Source organism: Salmo salar, chromosome 16 (assembly GCF_965601325.2).
Source record: "Salmo salar chromosome 16, fSalSal1, whole genome shotgun sequence".
Taxonomy (NCBI): Eukaryota; Metazoa; Chordata; class Actinopteri; order Salmoniformes; family Salmonidae; genus Salmo; species Salmo salar.
Window position 1 is genome coordinate 65781544 of NC_138306.1, and position 27339 is coordinate 65808882.

At 43.7% G+C, this 27339-nt stretch overlaps 1 protein-coding gene across 5 annotated transcripts in view; it reads left to right on the top strand.

Moving 5' to 3' along the window:
- LOC106574300 (zinc finger E-box-binding homeobox 2) overlaps positions 1-27339 on the top strand; it is a 75959-nt gene that overhangs the window by 38251 nt on the left and 10369 nt on the right. For 3 of the 5 annotated variants that reach the window (XM_082962828.1, XM_082962830.1, XM_082962829.1), the window contains exons 3-5: positions 19419-19674; positions 23606-23674; positions 25975-26199. In XM_082962828.1, the coding sequence (XP_082818954.1) occupies positions 19419-19674; positions 23606-23674; positions 25975-26199 (550 nt within the window). The remainder of the gene's footprint in view (positions 1-19418; positions 19675-23605; positions 23675-25974; positions 26200-27339) is intronic. The other 2 variants (XM_014150104.3, XM_045697582.2) reach the window with 1 other exon arrangement.

A 27339-nucleotide genomic window follows, 5' to 3' on the forward strand; every position in this document is an offset into this window, starting at 1 on the left:
CCTATTTGCTACGCTACTTTTGCTGTCCGCCATATAGGGCATAGGGTGCCATTTTGGGAAGCAGATCCTGTGAGAGAGAAGAACAGCCCACTGAAGACTGTCTACAGATTGCAATAAACAAACAAAAAAAGTTTGATGGGTCCTCCCTCAAAAAGATGTTGCACAAAGCTTACTTCCTAGCACCTACACACTGAAAGAGGCTGCAAAGCCGAAACATCTGTGTACGATATCCCTGATGCAGTGAAAATAATACAAAATAATAACAAATGAAGTAAGCTTTATGCAACATCTTTTTGGAGTGCGGAACCCGTTTTTACACGTTTTTTGCTCCAACCAAACGTCTGGGAGAGCGCGATGCTCCCCTTTTGATTAGCTTTAAATACAGATTGCATGCCAGGAATGAACAGCAATCCAAGCCTCCAACCCAATAGTACTGACCTCACCCCCACAATGTATTAGTCTGGATCCTCGGAGGACTGAGAAGTAAAATATGACAGTCTTCAACAAGAGCATCCAACTGCTCACCTGCCCTTAGGTGTGGTTACACAGGAACAATAATAGGCTCTCTTGGATAAGAGTTGAGCCAAGGTTCCTCTGATCTTCAGTCAAATTCTCGCTGTATAGGCCTAGTATTTTAATGATTCAAGGTTTAGTTTAAAACCGCTGTTGGAACACATCAGCTTTTTATGTTGTTTAGCCACATGTTGCCAGTTGCCTTGTTTTCTAAGCAGGGAGAAGGAGTAGGTGTGTGTGTGTGTGTGTGTGTGTGTGTGTGTGTGTGTGTGTGTGTGTGTGTGTGTGTGTGTGTGTGTGTGTGTGTGTGTGTGTGTGTGTGTGTGTGTGTGTGTGTGTGTGTGTGTGTGTGTGTGTGTGTGTGTGTGTGAAGGGAGGGAGGGAGGGAGGGAGGGAGGTCACACACCACGGGGGAGTGTGGAGGCCTGACTATTAAATTAGCCGGGGCAACCTCCACCAAGTCCGCCATGCAAGAACTCATCCCTGGGGACCTGTGAAGTTTTTTAACACTTTGTGAAGGTTCGATGCAGACCTGCCAGTCTGAGTAGGTGGTGACTGGGTTGGGGGTCGAGGTTCGTAGCGGCGATGTGGTTCAAGGAACGGGGTCAGAGGTGTCCAGTTGTTGTTCCATGCAGAGTGCGTGATCCTGCGTTCCGGTACTGCCACTGATGCAATGGAGCTGGCATCCGTACAACTCTGTGGGATGAACCATGTTGCTCCAGGCCCTCACAGATGGCCCTGCAGCAGCGGCCCCACTCTCCTCGCACTGCTCTGGCTTGGTGTAGGAAGCCAGGGCCTAGCTGCCCGGATGTGGAAAATGATCCAAGCTCTTGCAACATATAAAACCTATCGCTGTGGCCCTTTGGCCAGGTGGGGGGTTCCTGCTTTATTGATTTTTATTACTTTCTGACGACATACTTCTCTTTGTTTGGCCACCAAGGGCAGTAAATACTGAGTGCCGGTCGGGTGTTAAGTATGAGGTAGAAGGATAAACACTTACACATCCCTCCTCTAGTCCGGGAAACCGCTGTTTTCTTTTTCCATTTGTTCTCTCCCTCCCCCCCTCCCTTGTCTCTTCCCTTTCTAGTTTCTGTATTGTTTCAAACAATAATGAAACCACAATTCCAGTGTAGCTGTTATTAAGATTTAAACTGTAATAATCAAGGCGTTCCCTCTCCTTAGTGAGCTCACTTGTGAAGGCTTCCTGGACACCTCAGCTCATTTTGAACTTTGGCAACCATAGGATCGAGCTGTCCTGGGATTCAGATAGTGAGCTATGTCCTTCATTTAATACCTTTTAACACGGTCACTTTTGGTCGCAGAATCCCCCACATAGTTCCATCCTGGAGGCATACATATGTTCAGAGCACAAACTAACTAGGTGTCCGTCCATCCATCCATCCATCCCCAGACCATGTACCACATCAAAACTGCCAGACACAATCTTGTTTGATGTCTGAAACACCTCAATTCTATTTGGTATATATTTTTTTTCAGTCAGGATGAATGTATTTATAAGCATTTTCTTTCACCAAAGGCAACCTGAACTCCAGCAACTTCTAGGCAGCAGTGAGTTGTGAGTGATCCTGAGCATGTCATCACAGATTTGTGCGAGAGAAGGCGTATGAATTTCCCTGTGGCACATATTGAAACCTGACAAGAAGCCAGCAGGGTGTTGACTCACAATGCCATTTTTACACACACACACACACACACACACACACACACACACACACACACACACACACACACACACACACACACACACACACACACACACACACACACACACACTCACACACACACACTGAGTCAGAATGCAATTTTTAACCTTCATCTGGGTTCTGACTTCTGACGCTCTGCGACCGACAGTGGGGAGGTAACCAAACCTTCTCTCATTACAACTCCTTTGATTTCGCCATGTTTGTGTTTTTCCACGCCTCTTTACGTCTTAGTCTGTCGTTTCTTTTTTTGTATTTTTTTTAACGTTAGACTTCCTATACCATGTTTATTTTAGTCATTGGCACAGATGTTAATTATTATCTTGTGTCAATATCTGTCTTCTTACAAAATATCTTCTTCTAACATCTGTTTGAAGAGGCAAATATTGTGAGATTTTATTGGACACTCTCCTAGGTATTAGCCAATTGAAACCTTTTCTTCTTCCTCTATGTAACCAGAAGTATTCTGAGAGTCCTCCACCTGGATGTTTGAATTATTCAGCCATGCAGGAAGCTGGGCCTTGTTCCTCCTGAGTACTCCTGGGTTTTAAAGGCTAAAATTGCTTCATCATGCCAAATGTATGCATACATTATTTAGTCTAACCTGAGAAAATGTGACTTCTCCCTGGGAATCTGTGTCTGTTTGCAGCCCATTTCAGAGGGGTGGACGTTTTCTTTCCTCCCAGCACAATAGCTCAAGCCTACATCAATTAATCGATGGAAATATTTGGAAATAGTCAAATATTACGATTTTTGAAGAAAAATCCTCTCTAAATATTCAGTGGTGGATGCGTTATATTTCTGACTGCATTTACTCTGCAAAGGCAAGCCATTAGTTATCATTTACATGGAGGCTGTAGTGAGTCATTTATCGTAACTCATCTACTAGAAATATCTACAATACTGTAGATACACCATGTAAAGACAGACAGAAATGTTGCACCCTATTCCACAGTGTGAAATGGTGAGGCCTTGTGAAGTTGTCAGGTTCGCTAGTTCCTGCTTGTGCTTAGACACTTGTTTGACAGAAGGGCTGACTCATTCCCTTTTCTTAGTCAAAAACTCAACAGATGTTTCATTCCTCTGACCTTCCTTCCAACTGTCTCTCTTCTGTACTCACTGAGACACACAAAGGCTACAAACCATCCCGACCCAGCTCTGTGTCTGTACCTGGCTCTTATCTGCAACACACAGACATAGCATTGCGTAATCAACATGAGCACTCTCTCGTAGACGCTGCCGTTTCAAATATCTTTTGTTCGGTTAGCCTCTTTTACCAAATTGTCGCTAATATGCCATTGCTAATCTAATAGAATAGTCCTTTTCAAATAAATCACTACAATTGCTAGTTGTTAAAGGTACTTTGGCACACTGGAAATATTGTGTTTTTTCTCTCGCCGTATGTCTGCTACGAACATCTCCATGCTATGTATAATGTAATTAAGTAGCTGTATGGCTGTATTCCAGGAGCCAGTTAACAAACATAAATTAAAACCCCTATGAACCTGGGGAATTTTATTTTATTTTTCTCGCTCTAAAACCTCTAAAAGCAATGCCCTGACAGTTTTCTCTGCAATAAGCAGCCTAGGCTACTTCCAGTCCCAACAAACATGGACAAATTCTCTTTTGGAATTTGGAATGGGATTCTGTTTCTAGAATATGTTCTGGTACTTTGATACCGTAGCTACGACAATGACGATCAGTTGATTAAGACGGTAGAAGGAGCGACACGGTGTAACACCTCAAGGAATACTGGAAGAGAACAGCTGTGTGGAGTCTGTCTGTATTTCCGCTGGGTTGCCAAGTCTGGGTGTAGTGGGGGATTGGTAGGGGAGCTTAGGGGGCCAGGGGTGAGCCTCGCCTAAATCGATGCTGTTCAGGGTTGGCCATGGTGGCTTCCTCCTGATGAAGTCAACTGTTGTTACGGGTGACTCTGGAGAGCAAGAGGTTAGGCGCGGCGCGGCGGAATGCAATTTCTTCGCCATCTGACAGAGCGCCGGAATAAAGTGGCGCACTCTTCCTTGGCAATTGCAGGGAATTGCTTCTCAGGGTGACAAATGATTAGCTGTTATCTGTTGACTGAATTTGATTCCTACAAGCAGCTGAGTCAGGTAACTGTAGAGAATCTGAGGAGAGGAGCGGAGAGGGAGGAAGGAAAGGTTTTCCAGGAAATGAAATCGGCTTCCCCAGTCACACCGGGACCAAATATAATCCTCTCTGTCAGAACAAGATTACTACTTTGTCTAATTACAGACAGCTTTCTGTCAGCGGTAGACTGTTTACCGAACGGTGCAGGTGTCTGTTTGGGTTGGGTATGCCCTTGTTGCATTCCTGTTTGTTTTTAACCCTATTGAGAATTGAGGTTTAGAAAGCCTCCTACTTCTCCATAGTTTTGCTCTCGTGGGTAAATGACAACATCTTTTTCTGTCAGGAATTTTTTCAGGTGTATTTTCATGTCATTTTGTGGCTAAATATCCTTTTCTCAAATAAGACACAGACAGATATTGGAGAGATGCATAGACATAGGAAAAGCAATAGGAAAAGTGCTTTAGTTTGGCTGAGTCTAACGTGCTAGGGTATTGGCAAAGCAAATGTACAACAGAGTCCATAACGAGCTATAATGAAGAGGTTTATTCCTCTGTAGTGCAGGGTAAGGATTTTGACACATTAGGCCCTTGGTGGAATTCAAGCCTTTGTCTGTGTAATGGTTCTCTGGCACCTTGGATTCACGTTTGAAGCCAATTTGTAGCAATGACAGCAAGCGAACAGGCCAGGCAGGGGGAGAGATGTGGTTGCTACACTCTGAGAGAGAGACTTGAACGGTTCAAGGTGTCAATGCATGATTAGTTCCCTCTCTGCAGTAGATCGGCTGGGTGGTTGTCACCCTGTGAACACAGTTAAAAGGGGAACTGGTTGCCCATTCGTTCTGTCACACCTCACACTGACCAAAACCGATAAGAACCAGAAAAGAAACAAACTGACATACATAGCACCTTTGAAACACCACACAGCAGCTACAAAAAAAATGGTTGAGCCAATCAAATACCTTTCTGTCTGGCTGTCACAAGAGTCAACAGAAAGCTCTATCTTTGCCCTGTGTAAGCCCCAGGGATGTACTAACTGTACTAACTACAGAGGATTTAGTGGTTTGACAACATAAACAGAAAGGTAAAGACTACCAGAACATTTAGGGACCTTGTCAGACTGGCCCTTCCTGTCCGACCCTGAGCACCCATGTGGGAGTCTTCTGCATGTCGTGTGTGTCACAAGAACAACATAAAATGTCTCATCAGCCCTTTGTTTTCATCAACTGAAACAACAATCAAGAGAGAGGAGAGAGAGAGAGAGAGAGAGAGAGAGAGAGAGAGAGAGAGAGAGAGAGAGAGAGAGAGAGAGAGAGAGAGAGAAAAAAAAAGGAAGGGCACCACTGAAAGTGCCTTGGACTTCCTGTTACTGTTGATCAGCGAGAAGCAAACTAATACTTCACCTCTTTTTATTTGGGTTAACATCTCTCCTTCTCTCCCTGTATTTGAGTGCAGCAAGGAGGGGAGGAGCCAGGGGCAGAGCAGAGGAAGGGGAAAGAGAGAGAGGGTGACGGGTGTAGCCTTGTAGCAATGGTTCTCCCCTTCCACTCCTCAGGGCTCACTGCTGTTTTAACCCAGTGTTGATAGCCCCAGTGTTTGTCTGAGGCTCAGAGTCTCTCCCCTCTCCCTCTGAGGGGAGTTCCCCACATCCACTCCTGACTGTGGGAGCCTGAGCTCCACTTTTGAAAACTTCTCTCTCCATGTGATTTATGACCCACGCATCAGATATACCCACGGGTGCTCTCCCCTCTCACCGTCTCCACACACACAGCCCTCTCCGTACACAAAGAGCTCCTGACTTAAATGGTTTAGACGGAGCAGTTATCCGCAAATGGATCCCACAGCAGCCTGGCATTATTACCTCTGTCCTGTTAACTACCTAACGCAGTGTAGCATGCGTGTCCCAAATGGCATCCTATTCCCCCTTATAGGGCACTACTTTTGACCAGGGCCCTGGTCGAAAGTAGCGCTCCGTATAGGGAATAGGGTGCCATTTTGAACGCAAGCCTAAGACGTGGGTCCTGAGCTGCTACTCTACTCTGATCTGCCACAACTCTGTTTACCACAGCTGTAATTACCTGGTTTGAAGGAGTTAATAACCATATAGCTTGTGTTCAACGCGATGAGAGGTTTAACGTGTATACAGAGGGGGATACTTTTCCCCTTTTTCATTCTCTGGCTCTCGAAAGAAGAAGAAGAAGAAGAAAAAATGAAAAGTTTCCTTATGAGGTAATAGTTCAAATGAGAAACTCTGTTGGAAGTGCACTGTCTTGAGGAAAGCTGGGAAGATGAAAGGCTTTTGTAAAAAGTCACGCACGGGACAGGTTTCCCCGTGCCTTTCTGCTAACTCCCCTGTCTGTCCCTAGCAAGTTCCTAGCTCCCCTCTCTTCCTCCTGCCTTCTTGCGTAGCCGACCCTGTCTTGGAGGGGGGAAAGTAAACCCTTCATGCCGCCTGCCTGTGTTAGATTAAATACCGAGATGGCGACAGGAAAAAGGCAGGGAGAGAAAACAAAAAGGCCAGGGTGGGTGAGGGATGTTGGGAGAATTATCAGGTTGGTGACAGAAACTGCCAGTTTGTCTGACTCAAATATGTACAAATATGCTTTCTCTGTTTCTCAAACCTTTTGGAGGACAGTCATCTGTCTGAGAAAAGGCACATTGGGGACGGGGGAAACAAAAATATATAGAGATCTAATCATTTCCCCCCACATATATTTTATCTTGAAAAGAAAACCGAAGAAAAAAAATATATATATAAAGAAAACATACAATGATTATAGACTATTTAGGGATTATGTTGTAGACAATTGTGTGCATAGACATAAGTCCCAACCTTATTTTCTTCAGTTAGATCTGTGAAAAAGTGTAAAGTGTAGTGTAAAAGCAGTTTCCTAGCAGGTATAGAGTTAAACGAGGCCAGTAGGGAAGTCTTCTCCCACAGCACATTTCCTCTAGTTTACATTGTACAAATCATTCTGACTGAGAGAGCCCTAACAGGGAAAGTAGAATTAATAGGACTTCCGGTCTAGATGAACATTTGATACCAGCTAAGTCACTGGGGGTTCTTAAAGAGAGAGAAAGACGTTTCCAAGGAACTTTTGAGGAAGTATCAGGAAACAATGAGCTTAATGCTTTGCCTGGCTTAGCGCTCCTCCTTTAGTCCTAATGGTGTGTCTTAGAGGAACGGTGATAGCTCGCAGGCAGTGACAGAGCCCTGTGTGTGTTTGCGTGCGCGCGTGCGTGCCGGTGCGGTCGATGAGACTATATAAGCACTATAATGTGTTTAACTTGTAAACTAGTTGGAGACAGATTACTGGTGGTTGGCAGGGAGGTGAGGAGGCGACATTTCAACTGTTCACCTTTTGCCTTCACATCTGTCCTGCTAATGGGCCGGTCTCTCTCTCTCTCTCTCTCTCTCTCTCTCTCTCTCTCACCAAACCTCAGGCACCTTTTTCATTTCCTCCCTCATTCCAATTGCCCAATTAAAAGAAACAGTCATTATTAGTTTATTAGCAAGCCTCAGCAAATGTGTTAGCGGATTTTCAGTTGTTAATGAACGAATTCAAACCCCCTCTATTGAACGTATTCACAGGCAGCTGTGAGTGCTTTAGCTAATAATAGTTTCCTGAAGACAAAAGATTAAGGAAATAGCATTATAGGGGGCATAACAATGGAGGCCTATTGGAAGCACTCTAATGGAATGCTCTTTCGTTTAGAAATGGTTTCCTTTTAGAATTTCTATGTGCTTGTCTTGCTCTTTTATAATGCTCTCGCCTCTCAGTATATAACAGCAATAGCTGCTGTTTTTCTGCCCAGGCCGGGCTATTGGCACAGGGAATAGATCCGGTGTTGACATAGATTATAGAACGTAAGGTATCTCAACCTGTTGGAGCTGAATTCGCCTCCTCCTACATGCCCTGCCATCTTCTTAACAAGGCAGGTGAATTGTTAATTAAGGTTGAGGTAAAGAGGGGGTGTTGGGAGGGGAGGCGAGGAGGGAGGGAGGGAGCAAGCAGGGTAAAAGTGAGAAGCGCAAACAAGTCGAAGCGTTTTTTTTTTTTTGCCGCGCGGTCTACACATCAATTATCCCGCTGAGCTAATTAGCACCTTGCATTACCCCAGGTACCTGCAGCATTCACACATGCTCACTCTTTCATGCTCCTGATCAAAAAAAGGAAACGGATTGACAGAAACACGGGAAAGCTGAACCCAAGGGTAGAGCTAAGGGGGGGGGGGGGGGGGGGGGAGCCTGAGATCAAAATTTCCTTTATACTCTTCTACGAAAAAATAAACTCTCAGTGTGTATGCATGCACCGTTAAGTTTCCCAGGTCCCTTTCCACATCATCTATGCCAAAGAAACTGCTGAATTATGGAAGGGGCACGAGCATATACGATATATCATATAGTACGTACCCAAGTATGCATATAATTGACAGGGAAATGGGTTTGTGTGGTTAGTATGGAGAACAACTGTTTTTAATGATAGGTCATTTTATTCATGGGGCCTGACAGGCAAGAGGTCATGTTTTGGCAATATTCAATGAAATTGCTTTATTATTAAAAACGACTGAGCAAACAAAATCGTCTCAGGTATTGCAGATTTGATGGATTGTGTGCGTTTAAAAGCAACATTTGTTTTGCATTTGTTCTACGTCGCGTGTTAGAAAATGGCCCAGTATGACTTTAAGCTATGATTTGTGATATTCTAAAAAAAAATATATGAAAGTACAATGTTGTTGTAACAGCAACATCAGTAAGCAATGATGTTCTTCGTTCTAATGATGGAGAAACAGATTTAGATGGATATAGTTGGCTCTTTGTTATGTTAAAACCTCTCTGTTACGTAATAAACTAGAGAGGGCGTGTTTTGTCTATGCATCCTGGTTAAAGACTAGGTCTTATAAAGGTGTGTTTAGCATGACAAAGACCCCTTAAATGGTCCCCATGTGTCGTGTGGGTCCTCCTTTGGATTGGCCGCTCTGTTGGTCAGAAATCATATTTAGAATTGACTTGGAAGAAGCCGCTCTGTTTCCTCCGACTTGTGGGAACCGGGGAGACCCTCCTGTGACGTAATTAAAGGCGTCGTTTCTGCTCTGCTCCGGGTGGTGAAAAGGCTGGTGAAAACATGGAAGTAGTAGGCGGGAGGCAGAAAATGTGAGAAAATGTGTCTCTGATAGTGTTTACACACACGCACATCATCCATAACTTATGGACTGGGACGTGTGATGATGTTGTTCATCTAGTTTGACAGAGAGAGAGAGAGAGAGAGAGAGAGAGAGAGAGAGAGGTGAATTACACCTCTCATCTGCCTCCTTAAAGAACACCTATCGACTAACGCAACTCATCTCTCATACAGTACACATGGTTCTGAAGTCTATGTGACTCGTCATACAATGTCTCTGTTAAAATAAGAGCGTCGTAGTTTTTGCATCCAATGTGTTTCCTGGTATCCTCGTTTACATCTGTGTCAGGTGATGAGGCCTCTTTGGAAGCCATGTCCTCCTGGCTGCTCTGACTAATTGGGAAGTGGTAACAGTATCAGGTTCGGTGTCTGTGTTCCTCTGAGTCTCCCGAGGCTGTTTCCCTCCCTGTAGGACGCAGAGCCTTGCTGGGGCCTGTTGTCAGGGGGTTCGCCCGCCGCTCTTTTGCTGATTGGAGAGAGGTGGAGAGAGGTTGGCAGGGAAGAGAGGATGAGGGGATGAAAAGAGGCCCATTTCCTGCAGCTCGTTTGATACCTGGTGGGGATGCTATTCAGGTGACAAAGATTCAGGCACAGAGGGGGGGACCAGATGTGATTTACACACTCATTAGCATCTGAATGAGAAGCCTGAGACCCAGGCTGGATCAGATCAGATTGGGGGCCATGCAGACTAGACCGGGGATGGGGGGGGACCGTGCCTACTCCCACCGCCTGGCTTGGTCCTCACCTGGATGGGTGGATGGGTTCCCCTTCTCCCCTCTGATCTTTATCACATCTGAGGGGCCTGATCCCTCACCCTTCTAAACCCCCCTACCTTCCCTCTCCCTTCCCCCTGGCCCCCAGCTGGTGACATACTGGCAGACCAGCAGAGTTTTATGACAGTGAGCAGTCTTTCCTCTCTCTCGCTCTCCTCTCTCCCCTCTCTCCCCTCTCTCACTTCTCTCTCTCCTCTCTCACCTCTTTCTCTTCTATCTCTCATTCTCCTCTCTCCTCTCTCTCTCCCGCTCTCTCTCTCTCATTCTCCTCTCTATACTCTCTCTCTTTCTCTCTCTGTCTCTCTCCTCTCTCCAGCTCAGAGCACAGATGCGATTCAGAAAATGTGCCTTCACACCAATTTCGTTTTTTTACCTCGTTCATTGTGTTTAATACACATCAGGAAAATTCTACTAACCCGGCCCCTAACAATGAATCCCAAACAATGCCGGTTTGCTTGGAAGTCTTCCAAGATGCTATCTTGTGACAGTGAGCCTCTATTTCATACATTCGATACATTTCATTCATAGGCGACAAAGAGCTCTAATATTTTATGTGGTAAAAAGTCATAAATTAAACGTGGTCATCGTTTTGGCTGCCGGTAAATTATTTTAGTTAAGAATTTGGAAAGAAATGGTAATAAATCAACTTTGCTGTATGGCAATGGCTTCGCTCAGTGTTTCTCTTATGGGTTTAGTCAGATTGGCAAGCTGTCTCCTGCAGTGTTTAAAACTGTGTGAATACAAATGTTTCTCTTGTTTTTGTTCATTAGAATCTATTAGAGAGATAGGAGGGGAAAAGAATGAGAGAGAGAGAGAGAGAGCGAGGGGGAAAGAGTGAGAGAAGAGAGGGGGAGAGATGGAATCTAGTAGAGAGAGAGTTTTCTTCTGACTTTTGTTTGTTTATTTCACTTGTTTTGGTCATGTAAACATATGTTTCCCATGCCAATAATGCCCCATTGAATTGAGAAGAGAGAGTGAGAGAGAGAGAGAGAGAGCGAGAGTGAGAGAGAGAGAGAGAGAGAGAGAGAGAGAGAGAGAGAGAGAGAGAGAGAGAGAGAGAATAGAGTAACTGACAGATTGTGTTAGGCTTCAGGTGCAAACTCAGTGTTCCTGAGATAAATGTAGCTGTAGGCTACAGCCGCCTGGTCAGGAATGCATAACAACCTTGACCAGATCAAACTGTTGTTTTTACCCATTTACTTATCTCAGGGTCTGTACAATAGTTATGGCGAGTTAGGAAAGGTGAAAAGTATTTGTGGGAACACAAAACAACTCAACTTGTCAGACTTGTGAAAGGATTTTAGCTGTTTTAGCTTCTCACAGGCCAGCAAAAATAAATTAAAAGTAACCTCAGGCCTATACATTTTGTTACTTTTTTTGTACTTATGTTATTCTCATTGTAAAGGAAATCACCATCAAATGACTTTGTAAGAGTGCATAATTACAACTCAGGTTCTGCTTAGCTGTTATTAACAAAAACCTACAGTAATCCATTCTGGCAGTGCAATATGTTATTGTAGCATACTAATTAATCTTACAGGAAGTGTAATACATTTACAATATCAGATTGAAGCAATACTGTATATAGATTTATTAAATCTTTTAATCAGTTCTGGCTAAATTAATTTTGCACTGATTGCTTACATTTTAATTTGCATATACTTAGTGCAAGTAATTTATTTTCATGGATTCCTTTTTATTAAAATGGGGCATATGGCCCTTGAGCAAAAAAAAAAACATTGCTGCTTTTTCCACAGAACATCCTCACTTTAGTTGCATTAAATAGCATGTCAATTTTTATGCAAGCAAAATCTCCAGCTAAAACTTCTTCCTGTTAGGTTTGCCTTATATGAAGAGGTTATGACTTATCAATATGACCTGTATCCAACAACAAAAGGCTCTATTTTGTCAGTTTGATAGAGTTGAGACTTGCCATTCTGAAGAGGCATGTCTCTGACATCTACCGCAGTCACTCTGTCATGCTCTGTGGCCTTGGTAAGAGTAGATGATGCTCCTCGTGATGCACCTTTCCTTTCTTTGTCCCTGATAAATAGAAATGGGATGGAAGACATTTTCCGAAGCACATCTCTCTTTCTCTCTTGCCCTCCCTCTCTCTCTCTCTCTCTCTCTGACACACATGCACGCACACACGCTGTACCCCCTCCACGCATGCATGCACGCACGCGCACACACACACACACACACACACACACACACACACACACACACACACACACACACACACACACACACACACACACACACACGGGAACTCAGACTGCAGCACTCACTTGTAGCACAGTAGACTGTAATTGATGACAGTGATGCATGGATACATAAAGGGAGAACTAGTGGTATCATGCTGGTGGCTGTATACAAGGGGCAAGGCCCCACTGGCGCTCTGAGGGCCTGAGCTCACTCACAGCAACAACAGACAGAGCATCAGAGTTAGGTCATATTAAACAGCTAGCTGATAACACTGTGCTGTGACTATCAATTTGGTGCCTGCCTGCCTACCCCCCCCCCCCCCCCCCCCCCCACATCAAGCCAACAACAGGCCCTGGCCCTGCTCTGGCCCCGTCAGCAGATTCCTTTACCTGGAACGGAACTGGAACTGTGTGTGTGTGTGTGTGTGTATGTGTGTGTGTGTGTGTGTGTGTGTGTGTGTGTGTGTGTGTGTGTGTGTGTGTGTGTGTGTGTGTGTGTGTGTGTGTGTGTGTGTGTGTGTGTGTGTGTGTGTGTGTGTGCGTGCGTGTATTTCTCAATGCCAGTGTATGTGTGTTTATAAAAGAGCATTCGGAGGGGAGGGGAGGGCACATTGGGGCGGGGAGGTGGAGGTGGGGGGTGTGAACCTGTGGCAGCGAGCCACGGTGTCCCTTTGCAACTGGTGAGGAGGGCTGGAGAGAGAGGGAGGGAGGGAGAGGGAGATAGAGGGAGAGACGGGAGGCCCGACAGAGACAGGGCCACAGAGAGAGAGAAAGAGAGAAAGAGCGAGAGCGAGAGAGAGAGAGAGAGAGAGGACAGGTCCAGATAAGATTCTCAGCTTATAGCAACACACTACTCCACTATCAAGAACATGGATACTCTCTTCATGAGTGAGCAGGCCTTCAGAGCAGAGCACTGTACCCAGCTAGCAGGCTGAGAACATCTAGGAAGCTAAAATACAACAAGAAATAATACGATTCCATAAGAAGTTTGTTACATTTATACGTACTGTAAGATGAATTCTCCCTGTGCCTTATACATTGGATTTATAAGTAATATTTTGATTGTGAATAAAACTAAAGCAAGGGTTTGTGTGTTTGTGGGGAGACTTCCAGCTGAGCGCTTTTTGGGGTAACATTAATATTTGATAGGAAACCTGATTGTTCTTGATAAAGCATCATTCATTTACTTCTTTGATCCCCCTATTCCTATTCCAGGACATTTCATTATTTATCTGCTTATAAATATCTGCATAAATTGAGCAGGCATAGGTGATTTGTCAACAGTCCAACATCGACATTGATGTGCAGGTGGTGCTCCCTTGGTATTCCCAGTAGTGATTACTATACAATTTACATTTGTACACATTTACGTACAAAAGCACACACATTTCGAATAGTTTAAGTACCCGCTTGCTGCATTCATTGGGAAAATTGGTAAGAAGCCTAAAAGGGGCTTTTATACTATAGTCAAAGAAAATTTGAAATTGTGTGAGCAAAGTACCAGTTTGCCCACGATGAACGACTCAAACTGGAAAGTGTTTCATCCTTCCTCCTCCGAAAGGTTTTGTGTGTATTTGGTTAGTTACAGTAATTATAGCCAATAAGTGACAGCCAAAATCAGACAGGAGAAAGTAGAGGCTGCAAAGGCATACACACACACACACACACACACACACACACACACACACACACACACACACACACACACACACACACACACACACACACACACACACACACACACACACACACACACACACACACACACACACACACACACACACACACACACACACACACGCACAAGCACAAGCACACACACACTCTCGTAGCAAGGACCCGCTGCAGAACATCTGCTGAGAGATTTGCATATTAATTAACCCATATTAACACTAATTATTCTGGGAAATTATCAAATAAATTAAATTTTCTAATTTTAACCTTTTCCTTTGCTTGATGTATCTCAGCAGCCAGAGGAACCTTCAGCTGGAAATCGATCTCACCTGAGCCGGTGATATTAGGAGATTGTTATTTTTATTTATAAATATTTTTTTAAATTCCTCCCCGGCTTTCTGCCTCGAGTCCTGAGGGCAGCCTAGGGAGCTTTTGTGTGCCTAGCCTCTCCCCCCCCCCCCTTTTTTTGGCTCCTGCGTTGGGGAGGCGGGGGCCCAGAACATTTGTCGAGGAGGAGGAACATGTGCGCAGTGATGCACAGATGGTGGATCTGTACAGGGCAAGTAAAGGTGGGCCCTTTGAGTAGTTGAGCAAACCTTGATGCTTTCTTTTTCCAGCCTGTTGCTCAGGCCTCTGCAAATAAATGGGAGTTTAATTCAATTAGAGTCAGGCTACTGTGGATGCCTCATGGCAGACATTATTGAACATAACCAACCCCTTCCTGACACACTCAGAATCACTCACTATTCACTTTCATGCACACAGACACACAGAGAGAGAGACACACACGCGCGCGCGCGCACACACGCACACGCACACACACACAGACACACACACTCCCCACTCCCAGGTTGGTTTACACATCGCTGAATTTTCACCATTCATTGCCTCTACAAAGCTGCCCCTCTCCTTTCAGCTCTTTGTTTGCCCTCTGCCACTGTCCTTTTACTGCTTACGGCTTGCTTGTTCTGGCCCCTGTGAAACACCAGGCTAGTAGACGTGCACAAGATCTCAATCGTTCTTGTGTATCTCACTGGAATACAGACAGTCACAAGCATTTCCGCTATGTAATGAATGTAAAACAGCCAGTTTTGCTAATGAGTAAAAAGCCAAAGTTGGACATATTTCAAATTCCGAAGACAGAAGAATATATTTAAACCTTCCCGCCGTTCCTCCCACCTACAACCCCCAAACGCTTCCTACCCTAAACGGCCTACTCAGAGCCCTAAACTCTGTCGTGAAAAGGAATTGTGAAAGTTAAAAGGTCATTGTTAAAACCCCTTCCAGTGGGGTAGCCACAAGGCTTTGACCTCATTTCTACCTTAATGCCTTTCTACCTCTCCTATTCCCCCGTTCTCTACCTCTACCCCTCCCCCCACCCCCCTCTGCCCCCCTAGCCATTCAGGTGATCTGCATGTTTCTCATTCATGAGACAGGGCAGTTTTCCTCCAATAGGGTGAATGTCCTTGCTCATTACCGACACTGATAGCCACAGGAAACACAACGTTACCTGGAGCTAAGCCTCAACGGCCAGTTAGCCAGGCTTTCAGTGTGAGTCACCTACCACCTTTCCCCATCACATCTAACGGGAAGCTGGCTGGAAACTGGAAAGTCTTCGCCTCTAAATAGAGGGTACTGTGATGGACATAGAGACCCACTGGGTGGAATAGATCTTCTGGCGCCTTCTGTCTCACCTGTTCCATCAGACAGAAGTGTTTATTTTGATATTTTTCTGGGTTGTTCGTTATGGATCGAGTGCAGATCCAGCGCCTCCCAGCTTGGGAGCCTGTTGAGAGGGCTTTGTGGAAGAGTGTAGGGAAAGGGGAAGAGTAGGCACACAGATGCACGTTTGCAGCACATTCACCCAAGGTACGTTTATTTGAGTGTGTGTTTTGGGTATGTTCAGAGGGTCAGTGTATGACTCAAAGGTTGTATGGTTGATGTCTGAGTGTATGACACACACATTTCGTAGTGTGATAACACAGTTATATTTTTTGTTCTTAACATGCAGTCTTTTCTCTTTGGAAGAACACTTTCCGGTTTAGATGACTTTATACAACCTTTTTTATTATAAGGGTACAGAGAAACTGCCACAATCGAAATATTGATTGTCAAATGTCTTTATTTGTTTTAAGAAAGATGTTGAGATTTCAAATCAGACTCCTTTTTGTCACAGACATTGAAAGCATAACTCGCTCTCTCATCCTTCAACAAAAGCAAAACTGTCATTTTGGAAGGTTATAGTCATCCTAATCAATACACTTTTGAAACTGCCCTCTGTACTGGTATGCCTGACAGTCTAATACCAGAGTTCTGAAAGGGTTATGTCAGCCACGAATAAGCCTGATATTAAGCAAGACTCAAGCGAACAATTACAAGTGTCATTTTAATTATCTGTAAAAGTCGTTCCCTTTATTTACCTCCAATCAGGAGAAAGAAGAGAGCTGGTGAAATCAGCTGGTAACAGGTAGCATCAGTCAAAATGCCAGCTGTAATTGCCTTTGTCGAGGGTGGCACTTAAACTAAAGGAGGAGAAAAATAGAAAGTGTCATCTGAAAGAAAACGTGGCCTAGAAAGTAAACATGATGATTTCTTTGTCTATCTCGTCTAGAAACACAAAAGATTGATTAGCGGTGAGGGTATAGAACAAAATAATGGCAGAGTGTAGGCTAACATTAGTAGGTTCGAAATGACTTTGTTTCAGAGTACAATGCCCGACGTCAGGCTGGTGCTTATAGTATACTGAGGTGTCTGTCAGAGATGTCACCTAAACAAAGCAGGCTTTCTGAAGTCAATGCTACTGGCTTCTTTGATTGACAAGTCACACATTGTCATTTCTGTCTTCTCCAAGCTCTTTGGTGAGTAATGCTCTGTCTGATAGCCAATGTTCTAGCTTGGAGATCACATCCAGTGAGCTCCCCTCTCCTACTCCCTACCTCTCCCCTAAAACATGTGGACCTGTATGGAAGCACAGAACCCCAACCTGGCGTTTAGTAGCTTTCATGGTTTGGTTTGGACAACTGTAGATGTCTAGAGGTTTGCGGGGAGTGGGATGATCTTCACCTCTCCTCTTATGTCCAAGGCCCATTGTCTCCAGGTCCGTTGCTCAATGTTGAAGACGTCACATTGTAGCGCCTCTCTTCATGCGTTAACCTATACGGTATACATAGACCTATAGCACACTGAAAAATGCTCTATGAGAGGTTTGGGGTGTAAAGAAAGGCCTTTTAAAACCTGCCCATCCTTAGATAATGTCATTCACTCCTCCTGGGTTTTCGTTGGTATTCAGGCTGAGTCCAGAGATCAGGTCTGCAGGGGCGGGGTAATAGCTTCCCAGGCCTCCTGCTTCTTTGTTACCCCCTGCCGCCCGCCTGCTAGGCCACCCTTAGAAACCTGCCTGGGAGAAAGGGGAGTAGGGAGTCCACAGCACGTTGTGTTGCTAAGAAATGGTTGAACCTCTGGGATGAGGGGGTTAGGGGGTGTCGGGGTAAGTTGGGAAGGGACCAAAGGGGAAATATAATAATAATAATAACATATTATCAATTGTGTGCCAAGGTATATCTGGGACCACACAGCAGGAGTTTGAATGTCTCACTTTCTTTTTGGCTTTTCTTTGGCTTTCTCTTTTTTCATGTCTGAGAGCATTACCCAGTCTGAACTTGCCTAAACCCTTGTGGTCACACCTCTTGAAAAGGTTTTGTTTCCCCCATCAATTGGTATTCTAACCAGGTCAGCTGATTCTGCTGGCCCTGTCTACGTAGCCGTTTTCATTTTAATTTGCACCTGTTGTTCGGAAGGCAAGTGCAGACCCGTGTATTATACAAAGATCATGCATGAACATATTATATATGCTCAACGTAATCTTATTACTCTCCATAGAATATTAAAAAAAAATGTCTGATTTATTTTCCCTTCTCAGTTTTGTAATTTCAAAGGTTTTAATGTTTTATTTAGTAGTCATATATAGCTACAGTACAGCAATTAAAACGGACCTTAAAAATGTTTGCACTCTGCTTTTTCCTCGCCTTCCCCTAGCCACATTTGAAATTGGTTCCCATGATGTCATACTCTGATTTCCCCTCTGTGGTTGTTTTGAGTCTGTTTCTCCAGAGTAGTGTTGTAGGAACTAGCAGTGAGGTGTGTCTGTGTATGATGCGGTGATGTTGCGGTTCTGTTTCTCTCGCTGAGCTAATGTCCTGTGTTTATTCCTCTAATAAGTCTTTTGACTTCCTTCGTAGGACAGACAATTTATGGACCTTGTGTGTAGACTGGAGAGGCTAGAGAACCAGCCTTGTGAGGGCAGACTAATTCACAAACAGCCACCTTCAATTGAGTTCACAGCCCTTATTTACAGGCTGCCTATTTTAAGAGAAGCTGCCATGTGTCTGGGACCAAGTGTTGTGGAATCAAGCGGGCCGCTACTTGTGTGAGTTATTTTAATGTGGGGCTCGACTGCGCACTATTTCTCTCCGCAACCATGACTCATTGAAAACACTCCCTGAAAAAGACAAGAGGAGAGGGAATGGAGGGAAATGAGTGGGGTGCAGGTCCTGTTTTGATGAAGTTAGGGTTATTTTTACACTGTATGTATTATTTCATTTATCATTGTAAAGATTTGACTTGACGGTTGATATCTGTCAAGCTCTGGGGAAAAATACAGTACAGTCGGTGCGTCACTTATTTAGGAGGGGTGAATGTGATGAAATGACTAGGGGTTAAGAAGTTTCAATCCAGGGTGGTATGACTATTTGACATTTGTAAATATCAGAAGTGCAGCCACATATCTCAGCCACGTCGTGTATGCTTTAGATCTGTGAGCCCAGCTGAAAGGTGTAGCTAGGTTGGCATCTCAGGCAGTCACCTGCGAGAGAACATTTGTGGCTATTTTGGCGTGTCTACGTAGCAGCTGACTGACTCCACACACCATGATGGGTAAAGTTACAGATTCCAGTCTGTCGCTGTGGGTGTTGTTGTATTTGGGATGTACCCCCACAAGAAAGGTCCCATGTCCCAACAGGAATGGGTTTAACCTGTAATCAAATAAAATCAAAGTTTATTGGTCACTCAAGCAGTTTAGCAGACGTTATAACAGGTGCAGCGAAATGATTGTGTTACTAGCTCCTAACAGTGCAGTGCAATCATGACTTCATCTAAGGACATAATCCTCGATGACCTTTTTTCCATTTCAAGGTCAGTACAATGAGCACCAAATGTGAATTCCTCTAGTGACCTATCTTGTTTTTGTTTTGTGTTCTCCCTCATTGCAGCGTTGAATTACGAGAACGTGATGGATACTGGTTCAGAGACAGAGGATGAGGACAAGCTGCTGGTATCAGAGGAGGACGGCCTACTTAACGGGGTGGGCAGCCCTGCCAGCTTGAATAACCACGACGCTGGATCCCCGAGGGTGGGCCACGCCCTGGCGACAAAGGAGGATGAGGACGATGACATGAGGGACAGCGGAGTAGACCATGTCTGGCATGACAACGACATGCTGCACGCCTCAGTCGACGGTACTGGTGAGCGTCACACGGGGCCTAAATGTTTTCCGATTGATTTAGGTTTCCATGAGATGATAGGCTAGCCAACTCCTCCCCCCTTCCACCACCACCACCTCCACAGTAACAGGGGCAGAGATTGACCGCGCGTGGCAGTCATAAGAAGTGGATGAGATCAAACCACGTTTTGACATGCAGTGAGTTGACAGGGGCAAGCAGGAGTCAGGAGACATTACTGTAGCTTGACGATAAATAGGAAACGTATGATGGTGCCACTTAAGATGGCAGAGGTATGGTGAAGATTCCTACACCCCACATGACTGAAACTCACTCGGCTTGTCCCAGCGCTAAATCTCGAACATATTTTTACCCTCACTAAAATCAACCAGAATTACATAAGATGATATGAACAGATAGCTTTTCAATCATGAAGCTAAGAGCGTACATTAAATTTTCTTTGAATGACCGCTTTGAATGTCTCTATAATCGCAATATGATCAGAGCTTCAGTATATGATATAGCTCAATTTGCTAATAATCTAGTTTAGATCATTTCGGGCAGGTGATACAACTTTGGAGACGCCTTACTTTTTTTTCTTCTTTGGAGCATCACTGATATCAGAGAGCCTAGTCATGGATGCTTGAAAGATAAATACTTTTAATTAGGGCTAGGGGATAATCATTAAAGGAAGCCAGACTGCTGCAAAAGTCATTAACAATCTTAAATGAAATTTTTATTTTTATGATAGCCATTTACATGTATAATAAGAGTCAATGATTCTTGCAGCGGTGTGACAGAAACAGAGTGTAGCGAGAACTCATGTAAGGCACCCCATTTAAATGAGCCGGTGTTAGCTATTCATTTCTCCTAATGAACTGGGTTCTGTAGAGTGCTTGAAAAAGGGGGAAATATTTCACCATCTAAAATGTTATTATGCTCAGAAAAAGTATAATCTATTGAAAAGGAGGAAGTTCACTTTGTGGTTACTGATTATCGACATAAAAACGGTAAAACACAGTTGTCGTAGACAATCAGTGCATTATTTTGCTATGTTTACGGATGTTTATATTTCTGCCCCCACTAGTAACAGTCCATATGGGGTTTGATTCTTTAAAAAGAGAAATGTTCAAATAAATCAAGATAAAAAAAATAAACAAGTCGTCAAAGCGTACAGTAATTGTTTATTTGATAGAAGTCTGTGGTGCCTTAATGTCTGTAATTCAACTATGTTGCAATTCCCAGATAATCTGCTTCTCATGTGACGAAACGTAGTCGGCCATATTTCCGAGACCTAGTGTAGTTAATTAGTGTAGATGATGGGAGTCTTCTCTTTCCCAAGCTTGTGGGCACTATGTTTGTCTGCCTTTTTTCCTCTTTCACGGTGCCTTACTGTCTACAATGATACCTCAGCACATAGCATTCCCCTGAGATAAGCTGTGCTTTTCTCCCTGCCTTTTCTACATCAGTTTTAGTACTCTGTCCAAAGGATACAGGTTTTGAATTGAAGAGCACTGCAAAAGTTTCTTAGCTGTGCCTTTCCGGTGCCAGCACAATCAGAGTTTTGTGTTCTAGAATGGTCCTTGACATTCTTTCATCCCACAATGGGGAGGTGGACGCAGTGGGCTGGAATACATGACATCACTATCATTCTAAAATAAATCACCTGCATTCTCCCCTTTCTGCCCGTGTCTCTTTCTTCTCCTGACCCGGCTCTGTTCAAGGCCGTTCAGAGAACTAACAGAAAGGAGGAGGAGGACCTTTGTTTTTTATTGCGCCCTGTTCCAATGCTAACTGGCCATAAAAATAGGAATGTTTTCAAAACAAACAGCATCAATGGCGTTAAGTAAATAGGTGGACTTTTGGCACGGGAAAGGTATTCTGGACCCCTCCTAGGTCGCAGTCAGAAACTTAAACATCCTTCAGCGAAGTGCAGGCCTTCTCTCACACTCCCCCTCTCCTTACATGATTTATCAGGTAGAGACAGACAGAGAGAGCAGACTGGCTTTTGACTCACATTTCACTTTCAACTATAAAAACTGTCTCTTTCCAATGGATGTGTAGCTGTCAGAAGCAATAGAAATGGCCCAAAAGGGATCTGTGCAAAGGGCCATAGAGTGAGATAGGTGTAAATGGTCTTAGCCTACCTCCTGCTGGAAGTTCTCTCACTCTCATTCCTTGACCACATACAGATAATAAGGACTGCTCAAGGTAAAGAGGGGACAAAAAGGGACAAAAAGCAAAACCCACTTGTGCTCCTTGAGTCATATCAAAAATATGCAGTGACATTGGATTACTAAAGTCTGCGAAAACCAAAATGGCTGCATCCATGCGAACTCTCCCACTTTCCAGGAAAAAGAAACGTGAGGGAAAGAGGAAAAGAGAGCTTGATTAACATTCAGTAAATTAGAAATGACAAAAAAGTATCCATATATGCTGGTCTCTTAAACACCAGAATTATATTTGTGGCTGTGGTGGAGGATTTTTTTGATTGCTCACAATACTCCAGTGTATCTTCAACAATATTGCTAAAGGGCCATTTCCTTAGAGTGCAGCCTGGTTTGATGTCATTACTGAGAAGACAACGGCACTCCAAACCCCCACATATGCAAATGAAAAATGGCTGGCATGTTTCTCCACCACACAGTCAAGCTTCATGTCAAGGGAAAGTTGAGTACTTTTCGTTCAAAAGAGTCCATTTTTTATTCTCTGAAGCTATTGGCTGGGTTTTTTATCTGTTTGGTGCAGAAGGAAACAGTCTCACTTCAAGCGAAAGAAACAGAAAAAACCCTCTCCTAATTATTGAAATGAACCAACTATTAAAACACCTGATTTTTCACTCTGCACCAAAATATACAATATATATATATTATATTTGTTTTTCCTGCATATGATTCGTGATTGCTAATTCAATGACAAATATTCAGCCAACTTTTTATTCTGAAGATTTTACACAACTTGTCAGCTACTTTTCAAACTCATTTCCAAAATGTTTTCTGTTAAGTCCAAGGTGCAAGAGACAGTAAAGGAGAGAGTTCCTCCTATTCCCTTAATCCACTGATTTGTTTGTTTACCCCTTCATGGCAACACAGTATCCTTGAGACCATAGAAATCACATGGCTAGAACAAGGAGAAACCGAGAGAGACAGGAGCCATTTTTATTACCAGCCACTATCTTCTCGGAAGTACCTTGATTTAATTTTCAAAGACAGGACGGAAGGAAGGAGTCACAGAGGACTCCTTAAGTTAATTGTCTGTGGACATGAACACCAACAATGTCCTCTTGTTCGCCGCTTGCCTATACGGCAAGAGAATTTACCCACCAATGTCAAAAGTTGTTCTCTCCCTTGTTTATGAGCCTGTCTGTCAATCTGGGGTCCTTTATTTATGGCTGTCTTACCTGTGCCAGGACAAAATGCAAGTCTGCCCTTGGCGTTCCTAAGACTATGCATTACGTTGATTGGTAATAGATTCTAAGCCCACAGTCCAGGATTTTCTGCGAAAACCCCCTGTATAGTTTGTCATTTTTTTCTGCCGCATGTAGATTGTTAGTAGTGTCACGGTGAGGGAATAACAACTGCAAGGCCTTTTGTGCCGGTTACTCCTCTCTGATTGTTCAGGTGGATGGGGCTGGCTTCTTGAATTAATCTTTCTTTCTGGCGACTCTCACTACCCCCGGAATGGCAGAGCAGCTTTCTTTCCCACTGCTTGTTGTTGTTTTTAAGGTAAATAAGGCTCTGTCTGGTCCTGATGATAGCATTCATTAAGAATGCCACACAAAGCCTCGGCACAGTGCAACACAGCAAGCCCTTTATATATCCGTACCTTCCTCTGAAGGCTTCATTGTGAGGCTTGGGTTTGCTTGGTACACTACAGCACTGAACATTGAACTGAACTTCTCTTTTCCTTCTCTTCCCTACTCCCTCCCCTCCTCCCTCCCCTCTTTTCTCCACAGATGAAATGAAAGATGATTATGACACTTTGGGGCCTGACACCACTCTTCAGACAGTTGGAAACGGTACAGGTGAGTTGATTTAATCCATTGTGAGGAGATTTGATGTACAGATGTAGGATCTTAATTTGATAACCCTGTTGCAGAAGAATTTAAAACTTGTGGAGTCGGTTTCTCGGACACAGATTAAGCATAGTCCTGGACCAGAATTAATTGTAATCCACATAATAATTCACAGGATTATTTTCCTGCTTTAGCAAACTGGCTCAAATTAAGGTCCTACATCTGTATTGTGTTGAAAGACGAGGCCGAGACCAATCACCCTTCCAATCCCTGTGTGGGTGGCTGTGTATCCCTGTGTCCGTGTAGAGCATTAGTGTCCCTGCATGTTCCTTTCTACACAAAACTGTGGAACCTAATCCTACCTGCCATTTTTAATTAAGTAAACAAAACTGATTTCCACCCACAAGCCTCTTGGGCATTAAGTTTTCCCTCCATGATATCATACTGACCGCTGCTGACAACTGGCCTCAGCACCGTTTGAGTAAACACTCACCACATAATGGGAATACTTCCTTAGGAATCTTCTATTCTTCTTTTTATTTATTTATATATTTTGTTGATTTTGTGTGTGAGCACGCACGTGTGCGAGTGTGCGTGCACACGCATTCCCTCACACGTGTTCCTGTGCATGTGTGGTGACTTTTTTGGTGGAAATTTAGACATCGCAAATGTTTCCGTTAAGGCCGTGAAAACAATGTAGTGGCACTGCATTGGAAGAAAGAACCCACCATGGGATTACATGTGATTTCATTTAAGAAATGAAAATTGCAATCACGTCTTGCCACCTAAGAACTCTTTTATCCAGGTGATTTCCTCTATTACAGAGAAGAAAGTAATTTCAAAGGAGGCATCACGAGGTTGAGCTTGTAGCTTGTTAGCAATACAGTGACTTCCAAAATTACATTTCATTTGCAAAATCAAATTAGTCTAAATTTGATCTTTTTGATGTATTTTTATAACCCTAAGATACATATTTGTTTAATGGTGAGTTGTGAATCCAATATAGAGATCTCAAGCATCCTCACAGTTTTGTATCTCAAAATGCATTAGATGATTCTCAAATAGTTCCCACAAAGTCCTAATGAGAATGCAGGAAATTGAGCTGTCTAGTTAACAGTTGTTTCATACGATTTAATACAAGATCCTTTGGCACCAGTGACATTTTCATGCCACTTTTGACAACCAAATACACTACCTTGACCTTTCACAAATTGGGCCCATAAAATAATCACTGCCAAACAAATCACAATATAAAAATGTACCTTGGCTTGGACATGTCTAATTAAATAAGTAACTATCTAAATCCAGTCAAATCAAACAGTTTGCGTGACTTCCTGTAACATTTAGCACGACAATGTTATATGTGACAAGTTTTATAACAGTGATATGATAGGGGGTAATAGAATATAGTCTTGCCTCAGGTAGTTGGAATGCCGTATAGTATAGTTTGAATTAACGTGAACCTTTGAGTGTCTATCATCTGCTGTTGACTAATGAAGGTTGCCGGGTTTTGATTAGCTTTGTTTGCTATTGGAGCCACAGCTATCTCTACTCTGCAGCTTTGGGATTCCCTAAAGAGAAGGGACTGGAGAATATGAGAAAACACACAATGTGTGACTTCAGCAATTTCAGAAAGACAGCTTCAGAAAGTATTTTAAGGACTATGGTTAAAGCTTTTTTTGTGCAACATTGTGGTTTGTCCTCAGTAATCTGTTCCACAGCCAATCCACTAACCAGAGGCATTTTATTGACCCCTTGTCAATACACAGGGAATTTGATTGTACTGTTGCTACACAATGTGTAAATAAAATGTTGTTTTCGAGAGGCTTAAACAACGAGGCTTAATTAAATAGATATAATCTCAAAGATCCAAAATTATAAAATACTAATTATTTTCATTTCACGTATGATAAGGAAAATTAGAAGTCAGTTGACCAGTTTAAATTGTGTTCCCCACATTTATTGTGTAACTGGTAATACGGTTCAAGTAAATACAATATGTTTATCTGAAATCACTTTCCCACGATTTAAGGTGGTACTTTTCTAAGATGAACTCATATTTCTTGTTTTAGTGGCTGTTGCGTGACAAGATAATACAGTAATTCAGATGTATTCTCCCACAACTACTACCTTAATGTCTGTTGTGGAGTTTCTTCATCCCATTTAGACCCGACACGTTCTCAGTATTGCTGTAACACACATTTCTCTTGGGGAGCGAAGAATCCAATTTCTCAAAACCCATCTCTCTCTCTTTCTCTCTCTCGCTCTCCCTCCTCCTCCTCCTTCTCTCTTTCTCTTCTTATTTTCAGTTAAGAATGTTGTTGATTGCACTTCAGAGTTTGAGGAGTTCTTCGCTAAGCGTAGTAAGCTCCAGGAGGAGAGCCTGAGCGAGAGCCACAGCCACGTGGTCAGCATCGCTGAGTACCTGCAGCGGGGCGACACTGCCATCATTTACCCAGAAGCACCCGAGGGAGAGGAGCTGTCCCGTCTGGGCACGCCCGAAGCGCCTGAAACAAACGGCCAGGAGGAAAATGGTAAGAATCCAGAGACCAGCAAGGGAGGGCAAGAACAGAACTGGGGACAGGGGCTGTATGTATGAAGCGTCTCAGAGTAGGAGTGCTGATCTAGGATCAGTATTGCCTTTTAGACCACAATGAATAAGATTACATGGACATGGGGGAGCTGATCCTGGATCAGCGCTCCTCCTTTGAGACTCTTGCTACGTACGTCACCAGAGAGAACAGAGCAGCAGTGGTGTGGCTGGCCTCTTCTTGGTCTCTGTGGCTCAGTGACATGGGCAGCTGTTGGTCTCACAGATTCTTCACTGGATGCCTCTGTGTTTACCTTCGGTCCTTCAGTCTTTAAGCAGCAACAGCTGCCAGAGGTCTGAAATAAGATAGTACACCTCTCAGACCCCGGGGGAACAGGGATTGAATTAGAATGGATTTATGATACGTACTTCATAAATGATGAAAGTGTGGGAAAAATGGTATTAAATAAGCCACTTAAAAGCAATTAGGCGAGGGGACGATGGTTAAGGGGAGCAAGGAAGGACGAGGGGGGAGGGTGGGGGAGGTAGTGTTCTTAAAAACCAGGTCAAGGTGCTTTATTTCAGACTGACATTTGTAAGATTTCAGTGTAAAACAGTGTAAGATTAGATATCATGTTTCATGTTTGTCTTAAATCAAAAGTCAAACAAACAACCCAATGACTTAAGCTAAAAGTATGTTATGCAACACATTCTAAAGTGTATAGGTCAATTAAAAGCTAATTCAATTTAGTATGTGTGAATTTTCACGTGTGTCTTAGTATGTGATATAAAAAAAAAAACGGCGAGGCAGAGTCTGTGTGTGTGTGTGTGTGTGTGCGTGCGTGCGTGTGTGTATGTGTGTGTGTGTGTGTGTGTGTGTGTGTGTGTTTGTGTGCGTGCGTGCGTGCGTGTGTGTGTGCATGCGTGTGTGTGTGTGTGTATGTGTGCGTGTGTGTGTGTGTGCGTGTGTGTATGTGTGCGTGTGTGTATGTGTGCGTGTGTGTGTGTGCGTGTGTGTATGTGTGCGTGTGTGTATGTGTGCGTGTGTGTGTGTGCATGTGTGCGTGTGTGTGTGTGTATGTGTGCGTGTGTGTCAGGGCATGGATGCCAGCCTGAGACGACGGCACTCTGTAGAGCAGATTGC